At 37.9% G+C, this 19149-nt stretch overlaps 1 protein-coding gene across 7 annotated transcripts in view; it reads right to left on the reverse strand.

The window, feature by feature from the left end:
• Positions 1-658: 658 nt before the first annotated feature.
• SGCG (sarcoglycan gamma) overlaps positions 659-19149 on the reverse strand; it is a 104891-nt gene continuing 86400 nt past the window's right edge. For all 7 annotated transcript variants that reach the window (XM_030955045.1, XM_030955026.1, XM_030955054.1 and 4 more), the window contains 2 exons: positions 5701-5824; positions 659-4238 (listed from right to left, as the gene is read on the reverse strand). In XM_030955045.1, the coding sequence (XP_030810905.1) occupies positions 4065-4238; positions 5701-5824 (298 nt within the window). In that variant the 3' untranslated portion in view covers positions 659-4064. The remainder of the gene's footprint in view (positions 4239-5700; positions 5825-19149) is intronic.

Raw genomic sequence — 19149 nt, forward strand, 5'->3', positions numbered from 1 at the left:
TTTTACAATATTTGTACTTGAATCATTATCAGTAAAGTTACTGTAATGATTTGTGAAATAGGGTTTAAAATTTACTATGAGGATTGCATTCACTTGGAACTGGTATACTTGGGTTGCTTTAAACAAGGCTATAATTAAATCTATTGTAATTTCTCCAATTAAAGAAGAGGAATGTAGTACCGCCTTTGAGATTCTCTGTTGCTGGATCTAAACTCTTTGAGAAAGGCTGGATTGGTCCTGGGGAACAAAGGAAGAACTAATAGTTCAAAAATAACTAAACCTGGCAGCCAAAGTAAATGTTTTCATTTGAAGAAGACACACTTTTTTTTTTTTTTGGTCACATGAAGGGTTTTGTCAATGAATTTTGATCAAAACTTATCTTTTGTTTATATTTTCTTTGATTTGTTTTCTGGACAATTAATTCAGTAGCACTGCAGTAATTTCTTTGTTTACTTTCACCCACTACTGATTAAGACAAATGAATTCTAGATGTCCAATGAAACCTAATTGTAAAGGATTTTCTAAATTCTGCTAAGTACATTTTTAGCTGGGACCAAGAATTGTGTTCATATTTTAAATAAAGTACATTTCACATTCTTAGTCTTGTAAAACCAATTTTGTTTTAAAAATGAAAACATTCATTTAAGCTGTGTTTCATTTGAATACAAAAGCAGAAGCAGACTGTTCAAAATGTATAAAGTTTATTCAAGAACTTGGTTTCCAATTCTTGCAATTTCCTTTTGCATAAAGCTATATAAAGATAAGACAACTGCAAATACTAAAGGATTGTGAAATGGACAAAAAAAGCTTGTGTTTGCGCAATCACCAGTGAAGTTTTTCTATCATTTTTCCACTCTGTAACAATTGCAACCAGTTGCAAGAACGGCTGTAAATAATTCTTTTTGAGGGAGTAAATATGCAAACAAATCAGTTCACTATGCTGGTAGTGATGTTTTTTCTCTTCTCCATTTGGATAATGCTTTTGGAAATAAACTAGAGAACTGCATACTCTCACTTCCCTGTGCCATAATTTTCTGTTACTCTAACTAATTACTAAAGTTTGATTCAAGTAGAAACAGTAATTTTGAAGTATTAAAGAGGGGGAAATAGACATCCACACAGAGATATCAGAAATTATAATTTAGTGATGTGTGACCTCTGTTGAGATTAACAGCCATTCAGATTGTAGCATCAGCTGACAATACTCTGGTAATGTTAGCATAAATTTTGTTTCTCTACTAATCACACCTAAAAGAAAAAAAGTAGTCAGTAACAAGATGTCGCCAGCCACGCTTTATGTGCACAACTTCTATAATGGAACAATACTTCTGATGTCAGTGTTGTAGCATAATGAAAAGAAGAATCAAATTTAAGCAATGAAAAGGATCACATTGGTGATTTGTGTGATGGCAGTGCTGAGGGTACAGCAGACCTCTTTAGGTTTTGGTACTACTTAGACTCCACCTGTGAAATGAAGCAAGTCCAGAAGATTTATTTCCACAAGGAAGGTGGTACTTATTGCAGTGTCTAAATGAAGTGCCATCCTGCTTAATAGTGTTACCAGCCAGGGGACTGCACCCTGATTCTCCTAGCTCTTTAGGGGTCAGGTTATTTTTGCCTGGAAGGCCTCAGTTCGGTCCCTTGCTGTGAATTAACTGGCAAATCACATTTGAAAATGTGCCTCCAAAACAAAAGCTTAAAATGTATAACTTGAAGTGATGTGCTTCTACTGCCAGCAGAACAAGGAGATTTTAACTATTTTGCAGTATCTGGCTAATATTTAGGGGTTACAATAGTGAATTATTTGTTCAATACTCCACGGAAATGGGCATATGTTCCTTGATGTCAGAACAATGGCTGAAATTTCTAAGGACTCAAGTCCCAGTTTTGCTGTTAATACTACACCTGTAAGAGACTGGTGACATTACAGTTCTCCAAGTTATGCCTAGCAGCAGTTTTTAGGTATCTGGCACATGCAATGGTATTTGCTGACCTTTATTTCAGTACTCAAACTTTCTATCCAATGAAGTCTGCTTGTGTTTTGGTTTGTAAAAGCTTGTGCATGGAGCTGGAACCACCTAAACTGACTTTAAAGGAATACTGAAGACAGGTTTCTGTTAAAGTGTACCTCAGCTGAGGGCTTAGCCTTAGAGACAGATATTGTCAAGAGATACAGTTGTGGAGATAAACATTTCTCTCCTTATGGCCAACAGCCTTGGACTCACTCCTGAACACAGAGTAAGTGAATGAGTCTAAGTCCAAGAAAAGGCAATTTCAGATATGGAAGATGTGTGGCTTCCTACTTCTCCTTTAGGCAATGTAAGAGCAGTTGGAGCACTCTCCAGATAACATGTGAACCCTTGCTTCACTTGCCTAAGCTCACCTTAAGTGTTTCCTAATCGCTCTACTGGAGTTCTTGGGAGTTTGCATTAATTGCTGAGGGCTCCACCCTGCTGCTGAAGGGCAGTTTCAGTTCTGTACATCAGACTCTTGGAGAAATTGCAAAGGCAGCCCTTGAAACAGGGACTGCCCTGGGCTTTGCCACAATAATAGCGGAAAATATTAACGTGGGACTCTCTTTCTCAGCCCAGGCTTTTGTGTGTACCTGGGGATCTCATCCAAGTGCTGGTTTTCTTCCCTTGTTCACCAGAGCTGAAGTAGCAAGTTTGTTAGTAGTTTTTTTGTCCCGATTCTTTTGTTTTAAGGATGGTGATTATTTTTTTTCCAAAAGGTGGACATTCGTGGTTTACTAACACTATGGGTTAAAATCCTTCTGTAAATAGACGCCAAGGCACTATGTGATAGCTCCTTCCTGGATAATAAGATCATAAAGTATATACAAAACAGCATCAAAGGAATTAAAAACCCATGAGGTTTAAACAACAGACTATTAAATACAAATCTTGCTACCCAGAGATGTGCAAACAATTTATTTGTGTTCAGTGCAACACTGTACAGGGGAATGGATCTGCAGTTGTGTTTCTTTACAAGGCCAATAAACGGTTTGTCAGCTCTGGTGAGCATTTATTTTTTTATCTAAAATCCTAATGTAAAAATAATAACAGTTTTACTCTCTCTGTTTGTGATGGAGTCCCAGTCTGACAGGATCAGAAATACCAGTAAACAGGTGCAGATGGGAATGAATTATTCCTCTTAATCAAAATCTGTTGGCTGCATAAAAGGATTTTTTCCCACTGCCCAAAGAGTTCCTTGTGTCAGACAATCTGAAGACACATTTTTTTTGTTTACTAGTCCAGCTGGCACAACAGATTGCCTTGTTGAATTAGCATGCCCTAAAATAAAAAAGGATTTGAATGAATATGATGGTACAGGCAGTAGAACAAACAATGCTATTATAAAATACACTAACATATTTCTCTGTTTTATAGTGAATGGATCTGAGACACAGAGAGGCCTTCATGACTTCTGGAGCTTTTTGCATTAGTTATTTTTGTATGAATCTCAGTAAGAAGCAAATCAGAATATGTGTTGCCAAATTAAAACAGAAAGCTATCAGCAAATTAACATCTTTTACACAGAACTCATACAAATACCACATTTTTCTATCTTGTGTTATTGCAAGAACAAAATTGCATAGACCATTTGCTGGCACTTTCTGAATTTTCCAAATAATGCTTTGTCTTACAAATAATTCAAGTAGTTCTCTCAATTTCATTTCACCCACTAATACAGTAAGTGTTTACATGTAGTGAGAGGAAAAACCCATGGATCTCAAAAATATGAACAACGACATAATCATCTGACTAAATAATAGTTCAGCAAGGAAACATATTTGTTTTATTTTTGATACTCTCTGTAAGGCTGTTTTCCAAATGTTACTGACAAAACATGTAATTTGATTCAAGTCATTCTTCTGAAATGGAAATGTCATTTGTGCTCTTCTTCCCCTTACACCCTGTATTCCAGAACTGTAGATGCAGATTTGTTTCCTAAATTGTAAGTACTTTGTTTCTAAAATGCTGAAAAATATGCTTTCAGTAATGCTCTTTAGGAGTAATACAAAACCCAGATGCCCAAGGGGGTGTGTGGCCTTTTGGGGCGCCTCACTGGCAGACTCGGCTGTATTCCTGGCAAGTGGAGCCCACGCCGGCCACTGACAAGTAGAGCTTTCCATCTGGACACACACAGATTTCATAGAGCCCCTGAGAAATCCCAGATCCACCCCTTGTACCCTCAGGCAGCTTGGGCAGTCGCACGGTTTCAGCATCCAGCAAAAGCTGTGTGGGAAAAAGCAGGAGAAACAGGGTTGTTAGAGATGGTAAAGCAATAATGTGCCATGAGACAAGTTGAATTTGGCTAGGCAGAGGCTTAAGAACTGCCTCTTACACAGGACTTGTTATATACAAAGTTTCTCTGAGCCCTAGGCTCTTGGCAGACATAAACACAGGACAGGAATAAGCTGGTGCCCACCCTCTTCTTAGTAGAGAACTCGTGAAGTTCAACAAGGCCAAGTGCAATGTCCTGCACCTGTGTTGGGGCACTCCCCAGAATGGATACCAGCAGAATGATGGATGGATTGAGAGAAGGCCTGAGGAGAAAGATGTGGGGGTATTGACAAATGAAAACCTATGTATGAGCCAGCGATGCAGGCTCACAGCCGAGAAAATCAATCACATCCCAGGCTGCAACAGGAGCAGCAAGGGCAGAGGCAAGGGAGGGGATTCTGCCCCTCTGCTCTGCTCTGGTGAGAGCTCACCTGCAGGGCTGCATTAGCTCTAGGGGGCCCAAAATAAGAAAGACATGGGTCAGTTGAAGTGAGTTCAGAGGAGGGACATGAAGATGCTCAGAGGGATGGAGCACCTCTCCTGCAAGGAAAGGCTGAGAAAATTGGGATTGTTCAGCATGGAGAAGGCACTGGGGAGACCTCATTGCAGCCTTCCAGTACTTAAAGAGGGCCTACAAGAAAGCTGGGGAGGGACCCTTTATCAGGGATACTGGTTTTAAACTGAAAGAAGACAGATTTAGATTAGATATAAAAAAGAATTTCTTTCAGTGGTGAGGCACAGAAACAGGTTGTCCAGAGAAACTGTGGAAGTGTTCAAGGCCAGACTGGATTGAGCTCTGAGCAGCCTGGTCTAGTTGAAGGTGTCCCTGTCCATGGCAGGGGAAACTGGACCTGGATGATGTTTAAGGTCCCTTCCAGCACAATTCACCCTATGATTCTAACGTAAGTGACAGGGTCCCTGCCTGCACACAGAAGAGCAGGACACAAGCACTGCTGCTGGACCCAGGTCTGTCCTGGCCTGAGTGCTGAGGCCTCACCATGGAGCCAGCTGGTTAAGGATGGACGTGGGTTGGTCTGTAGTTCCTCTGTGGAAGAACTGGCACAGTCCAGCCTTGCAGAGGAGATAAATAGGCTGCTGCATGCTGCCTGCTGTTAATGATGTCTGCAGAACTTCACTCAATTTTGCCACTCTGGGGCTGCGTCTGCTTCTGAGCCAAGGTTCTCCACTGGGTGCCTGGGAATCACTGTACTAGAAGGGAGCTAAGCAGTATCCAAGTTTCATTAGAAAACATCTCTCTAAGCTAATACAACATTATGTCTGTTGGTAGTATTATTTACATAAATAAAAGTCTTATTATTGGCATTATTAATTTTAATATTCTGCCACCTAAAACCTGAGGAATTAAATTAACAGAATTTGACCACAGTTATGGAAAAGAAGGGCTTGTACTCACCACGCCATCACTGCTGTGTAGTTTGATATCCATCTGGGAAAGCGCTTCAATATTCCCAGCTTGTGCTTTGATATTAATTCCTCGTGGTGCATCCATGCTCAAAGATCGAGTTGGTGATTCCAGCCTAAAAGCAGGAGCAGGAAATTGGACAGTAGCATGATCTCATACATTCCTTTATTTTAGAAAAGTAAGTAAACATTGAACAAGCTCTTGCAGGCTCTGAAGTCATATATAAGATGCATTTTTCCTTTCCTTCAGGCAGACTTGAAAAAGGAGGTAGCTATTTTGAAAACCAACAAAGCATCCCAAATGAAAAATACAGATTAATTCATAATACAAATGCAAGGTACTATTTCATACATAACTGCAGATTATTTCAGTACAACAGTAACTTAATCTATTAACCTGAAAGCCAGTTTTACATTAGTTTAAATTTGTTTTCATTTTTGACATAATAAGACATTGAAATAAATACAATTAATACAGTCTGGAACTTTTTAAAATCAATGATTCTGACACTGCAATTTCTGACACTGATTCCTGACACTGCAATTAGCTAGACTGAGATTTCACTCTTTGTGTATGTGTTGTTTAACTAGATGACACCTGAAACTTAACAACTGTTAATTTGAAATAAAAATTATACAGTATAACAAACAGGGAGTTGCAAACCCTGCAGGGCCACAAGATGGCAGGAAGGCACTGTATTATCTGAGTAATCACCTCGTCGGATCAGCTGTGCAGGAATAATGATTTTTATTCTTCAAAGAGATAAGGCTTTGTTTCTTCAGAATTTTGGTATCATTTCCATGCTAAGTAGAAGGGATAGAAGTACTAACTAGAAATCATGAGAAGGAAAAAAAAAGCCCAATCCTAGCAAAAACCTAGTGATTATGTTGCTTCTTTTGACCATTACCTAGAACTGCTTCATCTGGAGGCACTGCAGGATCAGAATTTATACCTATTAGGTTTTGCTCATCACTCACGCTTCCTGATGACACCAGCCAACACTAAACAGGTGAATATGAAGACTAGAGAAAGGGAGACAACTGTGGTCCCTGTTTACATGTGCGGTTTTCCTATTCTCTGGACACATACCAAAGAATGTGGGCTCTATCCACACTGCAGAACACAGATACACTTGTTCCCAAGCCTGCTTGTTCTCATCCACTGTGTCTTCTAGAAATGGAGAGGGGGGTGTGTGTGTGTGTGCTTGCACTCCCAGCAGATGTTGTGCTGGCTCCACAGGTGCTCCACAGCTGCCAGACTGGGCGAGTAGAAGCTGTGCCCAAGCAGGTCCTTTACTGGGAATGCATTGTGTAGTGAGTCCAGACTCTGATTGCCAATTATTGGCAGGAATTAACTGTCTAATTTACTGAGAATCAAGTCTTCATTTTCTTTTTGTTTTCCTGTTACTTTATTAAAACCAGAATGTAAAAGAAGACAGTTTGTGCTTGTGAGGAAGTTCAGTTGTATTTTTGAGTTCTGAAGAAGCTAAATCCAGCTGATAACTTAAAACCTAAATCCATGATATCTAAGCACAGTCACTGAAACTTTATTTTTTATCCTCAAATCTGAAAATAGCTCAAGCAATACTGGCTTATCACTGCTGGCCAGAGTTAGCAGAAGATTCTATCTTCTCTGATCTTGAAAGATCCCTTCCAACCCAAACCATTCTACAACTTTACATTTCTATGATCTGCCTCTCCCTGACACCTCCTGGGTTCATCACCTTCAATTAGTTTAAACTCCAGACTGATAAATAAATAAAATACTAACAATGGGTAAATGCATCATGGCCCCATATTGAGACCATACCCGCAAAACAATTTGATGCCTCACTCCATGAACCTGAGATAGCACAAACTTTTGTCCTGATCCTGCTGTGTAGCAGGGCATGAGAACAAGTTTGTTCTGAATCAGACAACCAATATAGTATTAGTAATCTTTATTAAGCAGTGTTTGGAATTTAACAACTTTTGTATGAATTTTTGCTTTAGATCTCTAAATTGATACCTCTATGAAATAGAAAATCAGCTCTCCCCTGAGTGATTAATGTGGGAGGACTGCTTCATGGGAATATTTTTCAGTGCACATTTGTATGCATTATATACTGAAAAATTAAAAAAGTTTCTATTTTCAATCTTTAAAATTTAATGTATTTTCATAAATTAGTGTCAAAGTAGTCAAATATAACTTCGTCATAGTTTGTCTTAACAAAAAGCTTTAAAGGCTGAAATACCTCATGTTCTTTTGTAATGCATATCACCTATACAAGCAAACTATAAGTAGGCATAAATTTTTATTTTTAAACTCCATTAAATATCACAAGACAGCAGACAAGGACAAACTTCTGAGAGTATATCAGACCTGGAGTTTAAAAAGCAATCAAACACGAGAGAAATATTTCTTACTTTCTACAAAAATTAATGCTGGCACGAAGCCTACAGACTTCGGAAGCACTTAGATTTATGATATGACATACACATAATTTAAATTACATGGCAGAATTACATTTGCTATATTAATCACAAACCTAAATTTCTGCTGTTTATACAGGTCCTATTTCTAGATTGACTCAGCCTGGATTTGCCTAATTAAGCACGTCATTGAAGCTTCCTGGCAATGCAAACTGTTGTGAATCAGAGATGTGAACTGTAATATGCGAGATTCTAGCAAAGGCAAGAGTCAATAACACTAATGATGCATTTCTTTGTACAGTATTCAAAAGTTTGATGTCTGGAGTCCAGATGCGCTCAAAGGGAAATGGGCACTTTGTGTAGAAACAGTCTAAGTTGAACCTTGACTTTGAAGTCTCTTCTCAGCCCCCACACTGATGTGCGTCTCTCAGGTGTCCTGACAAAACAAGAATTCAGTTTGTTTGCAAATGATGGAGGGTGCTTGGAGAGTAAGAGGGAAGAAATTAATTGTCTTAAGAGTTTTTGGTGACTTTATAATGTTTGAATTTGTGCATTAGAATGATGAGGGAATATATTGTTACCAGTCACTTTATATTTTTTTTTTTTAACTTACAGACACATGAATTACATTTAACAGGATGAAGTGAATGATCTTTTCCATCTAGGGGAATTAATCTATCTAATGTGCTGTCCTAAATGTTACATCTGTCACAGCCTCTATCTCACTTGGGAAGATGGATTCTGTACTTATGAGTAGCTTCTAGGTACTGCAGTAGCTGCCAGGGTCAATTAGCAATGGGTGTGGTGCAAGAGAAATTGATCTGGGCAGCACAACATTTGATGCCAAGGACCTGACAGCCCATTATGTGTGTCCTGAGGAGAACTCTGGACTAGGTGTTGCCAACTGGATGCCCAGAAAGGTTGGAGCACATTAGGAGTTGTCCACGAGATCACAGCTTTCAGAATAGTTTAACACAAATGTTACCCTGTCCATGTCCCCCAAACAGTTCCACAATGAAAATCAAGATGTGGAGAACTCACAGGCCATTAAGAGATTTCTCTCCCAATCATGTTTCTAATTTGAATTTAGACACTCAAGTACACATACCCACAGATTGTAAGGCAAAGCAAGCCACACCTGGGCCTACTTGCAGAATAGTTACTTTGCCTTCACCCTGATCCCTGCAGTCTGAGAAACTGCACCATGTCAGCTTCCAAAAGCCAGGGAAGGGTGACGCAATAGGTGGTCCCTGGTAATATTTTTACAGCTATCATTTGCTGTATATTGGTTCTCCATAGTCCATTGCAATTAATTACAGCAAAGATAATATTTACTTGTTGGTAAGAGTTCCAGGAGTCAACTATACTGTCTTGTCTGGCAGCCAAAAAAATTTGGTGCTGAGCTATGCTAAATAATTCATGAAGGTCTGTGTGAAAAAATATTCTGAGGGAACCTCGACAGCATCCAGGCTCTGGATTTGAAACCATCCCAACAAACAAAAGGCTTGGAGATTTCCTGTTTCCTATAAGCATGTTGCTAATTTGTGGAGATGTAAGATCACCTGAAATTGCCCAGTTGGCTGTTAAGGAGCATGTGAGGGCAGGGACAGCCTGCAGCAGTTCTGGTAAAGAAGCAGGTGATATTGCCTGTGCATCCTGCAGGAATATTGATCTCTTTTTCCATCCTGGTCTGGCAGGAGTCAGGATATCTTACAGATCTTTTAAGTACCACAAGGTATTAGAAAGCTAGTTCTAGCACTGAAGAAAGAGTACCACAAGTTTCCTATTGTGCTTTGGGGTTGCTTGACCCTTAGAGCAGGACTGAGGAATCAGCTTGCTCTTGGGTAATTGTTTATCCTTTCCTTCTGACCCCTTTTTGACCTTTCCAGCTCAGGAGTCATCATCTCTCCTGAATTCAACGGCAAGAGAATTCAGTCGTATGACCTTAGACAGAAGTTGCCCATCTGTATGCATTCTTCCCAGCACCTGTCTAAGGAAGATCAGGATTAGTGTAACTGGACTAAACAGGTCCAGGATCAACACTAGCTCTAGTTTTGTAGTGAACCCAACAATTGTGCATCCCTGGAAGTGTCCAAGGTCAGGTTAAACAGGGCCTTGAGCAACCTGGTCTAGTGGAAGGTGTACCTGCTCATGACAGGGGGCTGGAAATAGATGACCTTTAAAGACCCTTGTAACTCAAACCATTCTATGATTCTATAATCAAAACATCTTTCTCACATCATCAGGTAAGGAAGAGACCCTCATATACCTTTGGTGTGCAAAAAGAAATCCTGCCATGAACACCTGCCCCAGAATTCATTTGACTTTGTAAAGGTTTAAGGGGAACAGAAATTAAATTATGATGATTAAACAATAAATTACTATAGTATTTTTTTATTAAAAAATGACTAGAGGTCATGGAGCAAAAGATGAATAGAAAAGGCAAGAAATGAAGAGAAGAAAAAAAACATGAGGGAAAAAGGGGAAAAAGGAAAATCTTTAACCTGTCAAGGAACTACTGTTTTGAAAGGCAAAAAAGCAACCTAGAGGTTTCTGTGGGCTTAATTGGCCTTGGTTCTCTGTAGATGTCTGCTTTGATCCCTGCTTTTTGAATGTACGTTAACCTTTAAAAGGCAATAGGAGTATATTGACTTTTTGATTAGTCTGAAAGCAGTCTAATTCCCCAGCCATGCAGCTAGACATTGTAAGAGAGTAAACCTTAGGCAGAGCATGCACTAGTCACACAGCAAAAAGAGGCTGTCAGCATTTATTTATGGTGCAGTACACACAATTTCAAACCATATCCTTTTTTTATGAGGAATCTGGATTCCTGTTGACATGAGCTGAGCAAAACTGGGCTGGAGTTCTGGAGGTGGAGAGTGAGCAGCAGGCATGGAGTAATGTCTACTGCCAATCCCCACCCATATTCACTTATCTCCCAGCAGCTTGCTGTTTTGAGGTCAGGTGAGTGGGGACGGAAATCAGGATGTTGCAAGAACATGACTGCCCAAACTTGAGCATCTTGGTGTTCTGCCTTGTGGTTTTGGCTGCTTGCCAGATGGTCCAAAGGCAAAGAAGGACAAAACAACAGGACTGAGATCTCAGTCTCGTTATAAGCCTCATTTCTGTATTTTGTAAAAGCATTTTCTTTGGAACAGCTCCTAAAATTACATCTCCTTGCAAAGAGGAAAAATGAGTTTCACAGCATATTCCATCAACTGTGTCTATCTTGAGGACACGGAAGTATCAGTATTCAACAGTAAGCTGTGATAGCTCTTACTGAATGTCAAAGAATAGAAAATACTCATGACTCATTAAATCTTCTTCCCCGGGAAGTTTCTGCATAATGAAAATATAGCAGTTACTTAGTCAAGCTTTAGCACAAAATTCTGATTTGACATAACTTCTATAAATCTTTCAAATGTTGACTGATTTTTCTTTCTAAAAGGTCCCATTTTGCATCACACCTATTGAATTCCTTCATTAAGAGGTGGAATAATCGCTTCCCACCTGGATGATATTGTCTTCCATATTGCCTTCATTCACTTTGATATTCTAAGTCTGAATTTCACTGACTTAAACTAAATGAAACATAATGAGAAAAATTGGCTGAAAAGCTGCATCCATTTTTCCTTGTCAAGCCCATTAGTTGGTCAATGGTTATAATCTATCTCCCAATTTCTGTAGCTTAGATCAAAAAAATCATTTTCTGAGGACTATTGCCTCTGGGACTTGTCTGAACTAGGATGCATATTGTGTTTTAGTAAGACCAATGTCAATATCTACAGTTCCTATACACTGAACACTAAGTTAATTTATTACTTATGCCACAATAAAATGTAATATTCAAACTAGAATATTTTTAATGAATCAAAATTTAACAACAATTATCTCAAAATTTAAAATAAAGAACATTTAATAATTTTCTATCAAGTGAATCTGGCTCTTCCATTGCAGAAAAATCTACAGGAAAACTTAAGAGTAGCATGAGATACAGATTAATATTAAAACTGTGCTTTCAACTTAACCATGCCAAAATTATTAACTCAAATAAAGGTTTTGCGCCCATAATGAAAAAAATCACCAGTCTCTTGTGAAAATAGAGGAAAGTTGTCTGATAACACTGTAAGAAAACACATAGGATACAAGTGAATTCAGAGAAACATACTATGAAAATATCTGTTTAGAGGGAAGTGTATGTACTCAGGAACTCCATTAGAGAAAAATTATTTGGCTGGAATATAAGCAGCTGTTCATAAAGCACCTAATTTTTCCAGGAGTTCTGAAGCTTTAAAAAAAAAAAACTTCAGTGATCCTGTGTTGTAACTTAAAGACTATAAAATGATAGAGCAATCTGTTCTAATTTGATTTTAAAAGTAACCTCTTTTTTTTGGTTTTTCTCTTTATTGCTTAAATGCACTAATGAAAATGTCATTTTGGAAGGTCCATCATTTTGCCTCCAATCACTTGGGGAAGGCTCAAATTGTGCTGTGCTTTGCTGGCAGCTTGTAACACCTCTGACCTCTGAAAATAGACAGAGTGTCTATTTTCTGAAACATCCCAAATACTTTCATAATAGCAGAACTACCCTGAAATAACTACACAATGCTGTAGTAGGCTCTGCTTTTCTTGGTAATCTTCTTTCGCTGAACAATCACATTCATGAACAAAGACAGTCATGAAACACAAGCAAGTCATTACTAATTGCAGTTCAGGCCTTCTGTACGGCATGTATAATACTGCTGCAGGATCCTTTCTTTCATGTTTATTAGACTCCCCTCCCAGAGGCCTCTCTTGGTAAGGCCTAGGAGCACTTCATTACTCAACCATTTCAGGGCTGAGCTCTCATATCTGGAGGGTAAGAAATCCTCACTGAACCACTTTCATATTTCCCTTTCTTCTAACTCTTGGGAAGGAGTTTTCATCACACACAACAGAGCTGGGCTTACTGAGCTTGGCTGGGGTGAAGGGGAGTCACTGTGAAATTATCAATTCATGTAATGGAGAAACAAAGAAATCAGATCACAAATACTCATTAAGCTCAAATAAGTACCCTATAGGGAATGCTAAAACAATCTAAAGTTAAAACAATCTTGTAATGACCTTTTGGAATATTGAGCCATGGCAGTAACGGATCTTAGACTCTATGCTTTTTAAGTTAAGACAATCATTGTGAGAAAGTAAAAGCATAATTAATCAGATTCTATTTTAAGTTTAATTGTCTGTAGATAAATTAATCCATTTATCCTTATTTATGCCTATATTTAAATAATTTTATCCATGGACTTAATATAAGCTTATAGCTCCAAGATCTTGGATTTGGAGTCAAGTCTGTTATGTGCCCCAGTGCTGCATCAGGGTGTCTCACTTTTACATATTCCAACATTAGAGATGCAGGATCTAGGAAACCAACCTGGACTGTGTTCTTCTAATGATGTCTGTGCTAAGGATTCCATGACAGAAAAGCACTACCAATATAAGGCTTTCTTATTCTGTTGTGTTTCAGACTGTGGGCAATCTGATGACCTCAGATTAGAAGAAAAGAGAGATTGTGCTATTTTTCTGATAAATATTTGAATAATCATAAGCTTTAAGAAATAAGTCACTTAAAGGAGGACATTAGAGATAAGTGTGCTGTGTAGGATAGAAAACCAGAAAAATGTTCAAAATAAGAATTACAGGAGCCAAGGGAAGAACTGTAGGAGATAATAAATATAAATGTAAATACATGGGGATGCACAGTTATCAAGACTGGTATAAAAAAGGAATCTGAATTTGATGCAGGGAAGGTTTTGATATAGGGAAGGTTTTGAAGGAAGAAGATATTCAGAAACTTGACAGCAAGGCAAACAGACTGTATTTGAAATTGCCCAAGTCTTTAGTGAGTATAAGACAACCACAGATTTTTACCAACTAAGAAAGGATACTTCTTTTAGGTAAATATGATGGCGTCATGACTTTCCTGAAAAGAAAAATTCATAGCATTCCAAGCAAATGATTAGCTTGGAAGGACTCATTACCTCATGCCTGATATCAAACAAGAATCAGTAACAACTGGCAGCCATTTCTAAACCTAGTCACGTGGTTATATAAACCATGATTAGCAATTTAGATGAATTTATGAAATACTAGGTTCCACGTGGAAAGCCTTTATTCTGCAATTTGAACATTTCCCAGCACAGTGCCTCGTTTCGTGTGATGAATTTTCATTTCCTCAGACCTTAACCAAACATGGTGTAGTTGGCAAGTGTACGATTCCTAAAGAAATGCCATTGATCCCCCATTCATCCTTCAAAATTAATAGAAAGAAAGAAAGAACTAGTGCTAGAGCATAAATAATATGCTTTGTTTCAGATATCTCGGTAAAATGCCCTCACAAAACCTGTTGCCTTCCACCAAAAGTGATGAGATGCAGTACAGGTATCTGCACCTAGATGTCCAAATAAATTGAATCAACTCCACCTGAACATCTGCCCAAACAGTTGTAAACCCCCAGGGCCATGCTCCAGGAATATTAGTTTCTGTGTGGGTGGCTTGTGGGAGAATCCTTTTCCACTTCAGTAAATGAATGAATGAATGAATGAATGAATGAACGATTTTGCTTGCAGAGAGAGGAGTATTCTAAACCTGCATGGACATCTGAGATGCATCTGCTTATTCTGGGCACACAGAGGTCCTTTAGCTTTGGACTGAGTTGCATGAATGCAGCCTAAATATGTAAGAGATGAATGGTAACCAGGAATGTGCGCTGAAACATCAGCTAAATCACATACATGAACAATGAAGAAATAATTTAGCATCAGAAAAAATGTTAGGCACATGCAGATGAAAGGGTTTTTGTACATTTTCACTTTTTAGCCCTACTCCATACAGGAAGTACGGTTGATTTTTAAATAAATAAATCTACTGGGTTTTTTTAAGCTCATTTTGACTTATGCTAAAAATGATTGAGGATAATGATCAAGCGCAGAACCCCAAAGCCCTGCACTCTTTTGGGGTGCCATTCTTAAATACTGGGAATATCTGCTGCTCTTGAAGGTGTTTTCTTCAGCATGTTTTTCTGTAATTTAAATAAAAAATTCTTAGCATAGTTTTATTTCTTGAAATAAAACGTGTTCCAAGTTAGTTGTGTATTTATGTTGTAAATCTGAAATGCGTGGCAGCAGATGATTCCAGTAAAGCTCAGTTATGAGATTCTGGATTCAAGGGAATTGTTCAGCATAAGCACAGCAGGCACTAATACTGTTTATGGCTTAGGGGGGATCTCTGTGCACAAGCACAATTACAAAGCCAGATTTGAATAACAGATGTTTCCAGCTCCCAAGGTTTTGGTTAACAGAATTTTTTTTTAAATGTAAGCCACATAAAAGAAGTGCTCAAAGTTCTAGGACAAATGCATTTACATCTTCGCTTAAAAAAAGAATAAAACAGTTCCCAGTTTTAATGGCACTTTGAAAAGGCTCTAAAAGCAATTTAAAACAACATTTATAACGTATTCCAAAACACAGCAGACATGATTATTTCAGTGTACTTATTTGTTTATTAGTTCTCCATCCATTTTAAATATTGAGGTGTTTTTTCCTGTTTGCCTACTGTCACTCAATGCAGAGTCGCTGAAGGAATGAAGACTAAAGATAAGACTAAGACATGATTAAAATAGAAGCCTCTTTCAAGACTGACAGTTGTGATGAACAGTGGTAAGAGCTAATTCAAAAGAGGTCTTTGTGATGACCTCAATTTTATGATGTGCTGACTCTCCAGGTAATTAAAAATGACCAAGGCCCCAGTGAATGTGATTACATCTGGCACATAACAGATGTTCCCAGCATAGCTATATTTTTCAAATTACTTTAATAATATTATAAAATAACATCTTGTATTATAAAATTTTAATCTCATATAATAACAGCACTTGCATCATTGTAAAAAATGGGGTTAGCATTTTCCTTATGAGTATTTTCATAAAATTACCTTCCAGGCTGAAATTTGCCATGCCTTTCTTTTATATGTTTCTCAAGCAATTTTTTATTAATAAGCTGAAACATAGCAAGATTTCAAGTAACTGGAGTTCTTCAGTAAATGCTGTTCATGGTGTCCACATGTTCTCCATGAAAACAAACACTCAAGTGAAGAGGCTTTCCTGAAAAGCAGGTCATACCCTTTCCTTCTTGTGATTGTTAGTACAGAGGATGAATGTGACACACTGTCATCAGATTCCTCACAACTGAAGTATCACAACTGTGCACACAGTCTGAGGGAGAGGGCAAAGAGTGAATAGTGATGGTGTACATGTGCAACACATCTTGGAAAAGCCACTCTTAGCAGGAAATGCTCCCTTTTCTTTTCCCAGCGTTTCCCACACCCACATCCTTATGGTAGGTGTCTCCTGTTTCCTGCCTCCTCCTCAGTTCTCTTGATATATGTGAAGAAATGTATGTAGGTGAAAGATAATGCAAGGCATGATCTGCTCAACTCAGTATTACAGCTTGGATCAGTGACAGCACAATCAGGCTCAAACAGGGCTCCAGGTGGTCACCTGCAAGGTGGTGTCTAAAACTGTGACAATCACTAACCAAGTTTTCACAGTGGCTTGTGCTCTGGTGGAATATGCTGTAATCACTGGTGACAAGTTCACTTTAGCAAATGCACTGAGCAGTCTGACATTGTCAGGGACCCAGTTCAACAGGTGCATTAATCATTACAGCTTTGCTCTTTGGGCTACTGACACAAGCAGCCATTGCAAATACTTATATTACTGCCCCGTGTTTCTGTTTCTGGAGCAGAAACAACTTTTATTGGTTTTGATGTGTTGAGTGGCATCTCTGAAAAACTGGGGCTTTAGGAAAAATATCAGCCATACGACTGGAGTAAGTGAAAGTCATTTATGACAGTGCTTGCAAAACTGTTTTCACTTTAGGACTAACACAGGTAAAATCACTGCTTACAAGACAACCAGATGTGATGTAATACACAAGACTTTGCTAAAAGAATTTTTTTAAAATATCCAAGTCAGAAATGCTTCTTAAAAGATGATCAACATGATGCCCTGTACTATCCAATCCTTCTAAATGACACCTTTTTACACATTTTAGTCCATCAGATGAATGGAAATTAATTCTTTAAAGCTTCCAAAAGACATATTTTATGGTATTCTTAGTTAACCTGATTATGAAAAGTATATGAATGCAAATTTATACCTATCAAATTAAGGCAAGGGCTCATAAAATCACACTGCAGTAGAAGTATCTCACTAGTCAGGGAGCAGAGGTGCCTTGCAAACACTGAATCATAATCTTATTCCTAATTTCTATTATGTAATTCATTCTCTTCTGACTGACTGGACTTTTGATTTACATAATGAATGCAAATCAAAATTACTTCAATTGGTTAGATGGTATTTTTAGGTAATTAGCATGCAAGCGTTAGTATTACAACTATGATTAAACAATTATTTGGTAAATGCTTTTCTCCTGGTTGCCTTCTATACATTTCTCTACATTTCCTTCATAATTCTTACTCATACAGCCATAAAATTCAACAAGTTCAGTTTCCAGCTTTCTCTCTAATGACAGTGTTTAACCATAGCAAATACTTCAAGTGCAAAAGGCAAAAAAATATCAATGGGGACTGGAAAGGATAAAAATAAGACTTCAGAAAGAATCTGAGATAAGTAGAAACCGTAACTACATCAGTAGAGTTACTGGATGCCACAGAACAGATGTAAAATTAAAGGGTGTATGTCAATCATGAATATATAGACAGGGAAAAGTCTACCATTAGTAATGGTACAGTAATCTAGCCTAACCAGATACCTAGAAACCATACAAATGGCCTTCAAATTATCAATATTCTGTCACATACCTGTACATATATATTTTTATGCTTTTAAGTGTTGGACAGATATTTCAGTTAAACACAAAACAATGCTTCCTTAAATTACACATTTAAAGTTTTATTTAATACCAATATTAAACATTTGTTTAGAATACATCCGTTTCCCTGGGGAATACTGAAATATTTTCAGTATATACCCATAAACCATTAAATATACCCATATTCTGGTAACATATCTCTCTCTATAAATTTATAATCATATCCTGACAAAAGTTGACTCTCTGGAACAGTGATATCATTCCTGCTATAGAGCTTTCCAAAATCAAGAACAGTGGAATGATGTGGATCATTCTGAACTTGGATGTAAACCCTTAGTTAAAAGACAGTCTGAATACCACAAGCTGAGTGTACTAAAAGTGATTTCCCACAAGATTTGTGCTCAGAAGGCAAAGTTGTTGGCAGTCAAACAGCCATACACAGCAAATATGAGAACAAAGATAGTACGAATTTGTAAGTGTTATATTCATTATTCATAGTATACAGTTAGTTGATAAATGGAAAAATGCCACATTTGTAAGCACATTTTTTTAAGTTTGGGAAATGCAAATGCTCAGCTCAGAAACATTGTTTTGAGATTTAAAGAGTTTTGCTGATCCACTGTTTTCCCTTAGAAAACCACAAGCCATGTAGACCACAAGAAACAAATGGTAAAAGAATGACAAAACTATGTATGAACTCCATGTTATTCAAGGATACAAAAATTTAGGAGGAATACAGCTATAGGCTAAATAATATTCTAAGCTTAGCATCAGACTGGAAAAATGTCTAAAATTAGACACCAGTTTTCACAGATAATATTATTTGATAACAGGGGATATAAAAAGGTATGTGTGCTGGCATGAAACTTGGGATAATATCAGAGGAGGCTATTTCCAGTGCTTAATATGGAACCTGGGGAAAAGATGGCTTTTAGGGAACTGTTATAAATGTCTCTGTCTACAGCATCTAGTTCCCGTAGTTGCTGTTATAGATTTTTGACCTACATTTTGGGTCACAAGGTATGTGTCTGAACATGAGCTTTCCTAATTCTGTTTAAATTCAGGTTTTTCTGGGAAGGAAGACATTAAATCTCTGTTTTCCATTAAATCTTTGCTGTGATCCAGTTCTAGGTGTCAGCTAAATAAATTCTTAGGAA

This window comes from Camarhynchus parvulus, chromosome 1 (assembly GCF_901933205.1).
Source record: "Camarhynchus parvulus chromosome 1, STF_HiC, whole genome shotgun sequence".
NCBI lineage: Eukaryota > Metazoa > Chordata > Aves > Passeriformes > Thraupidae > Camarhynchus > Camarhynchus parvulus.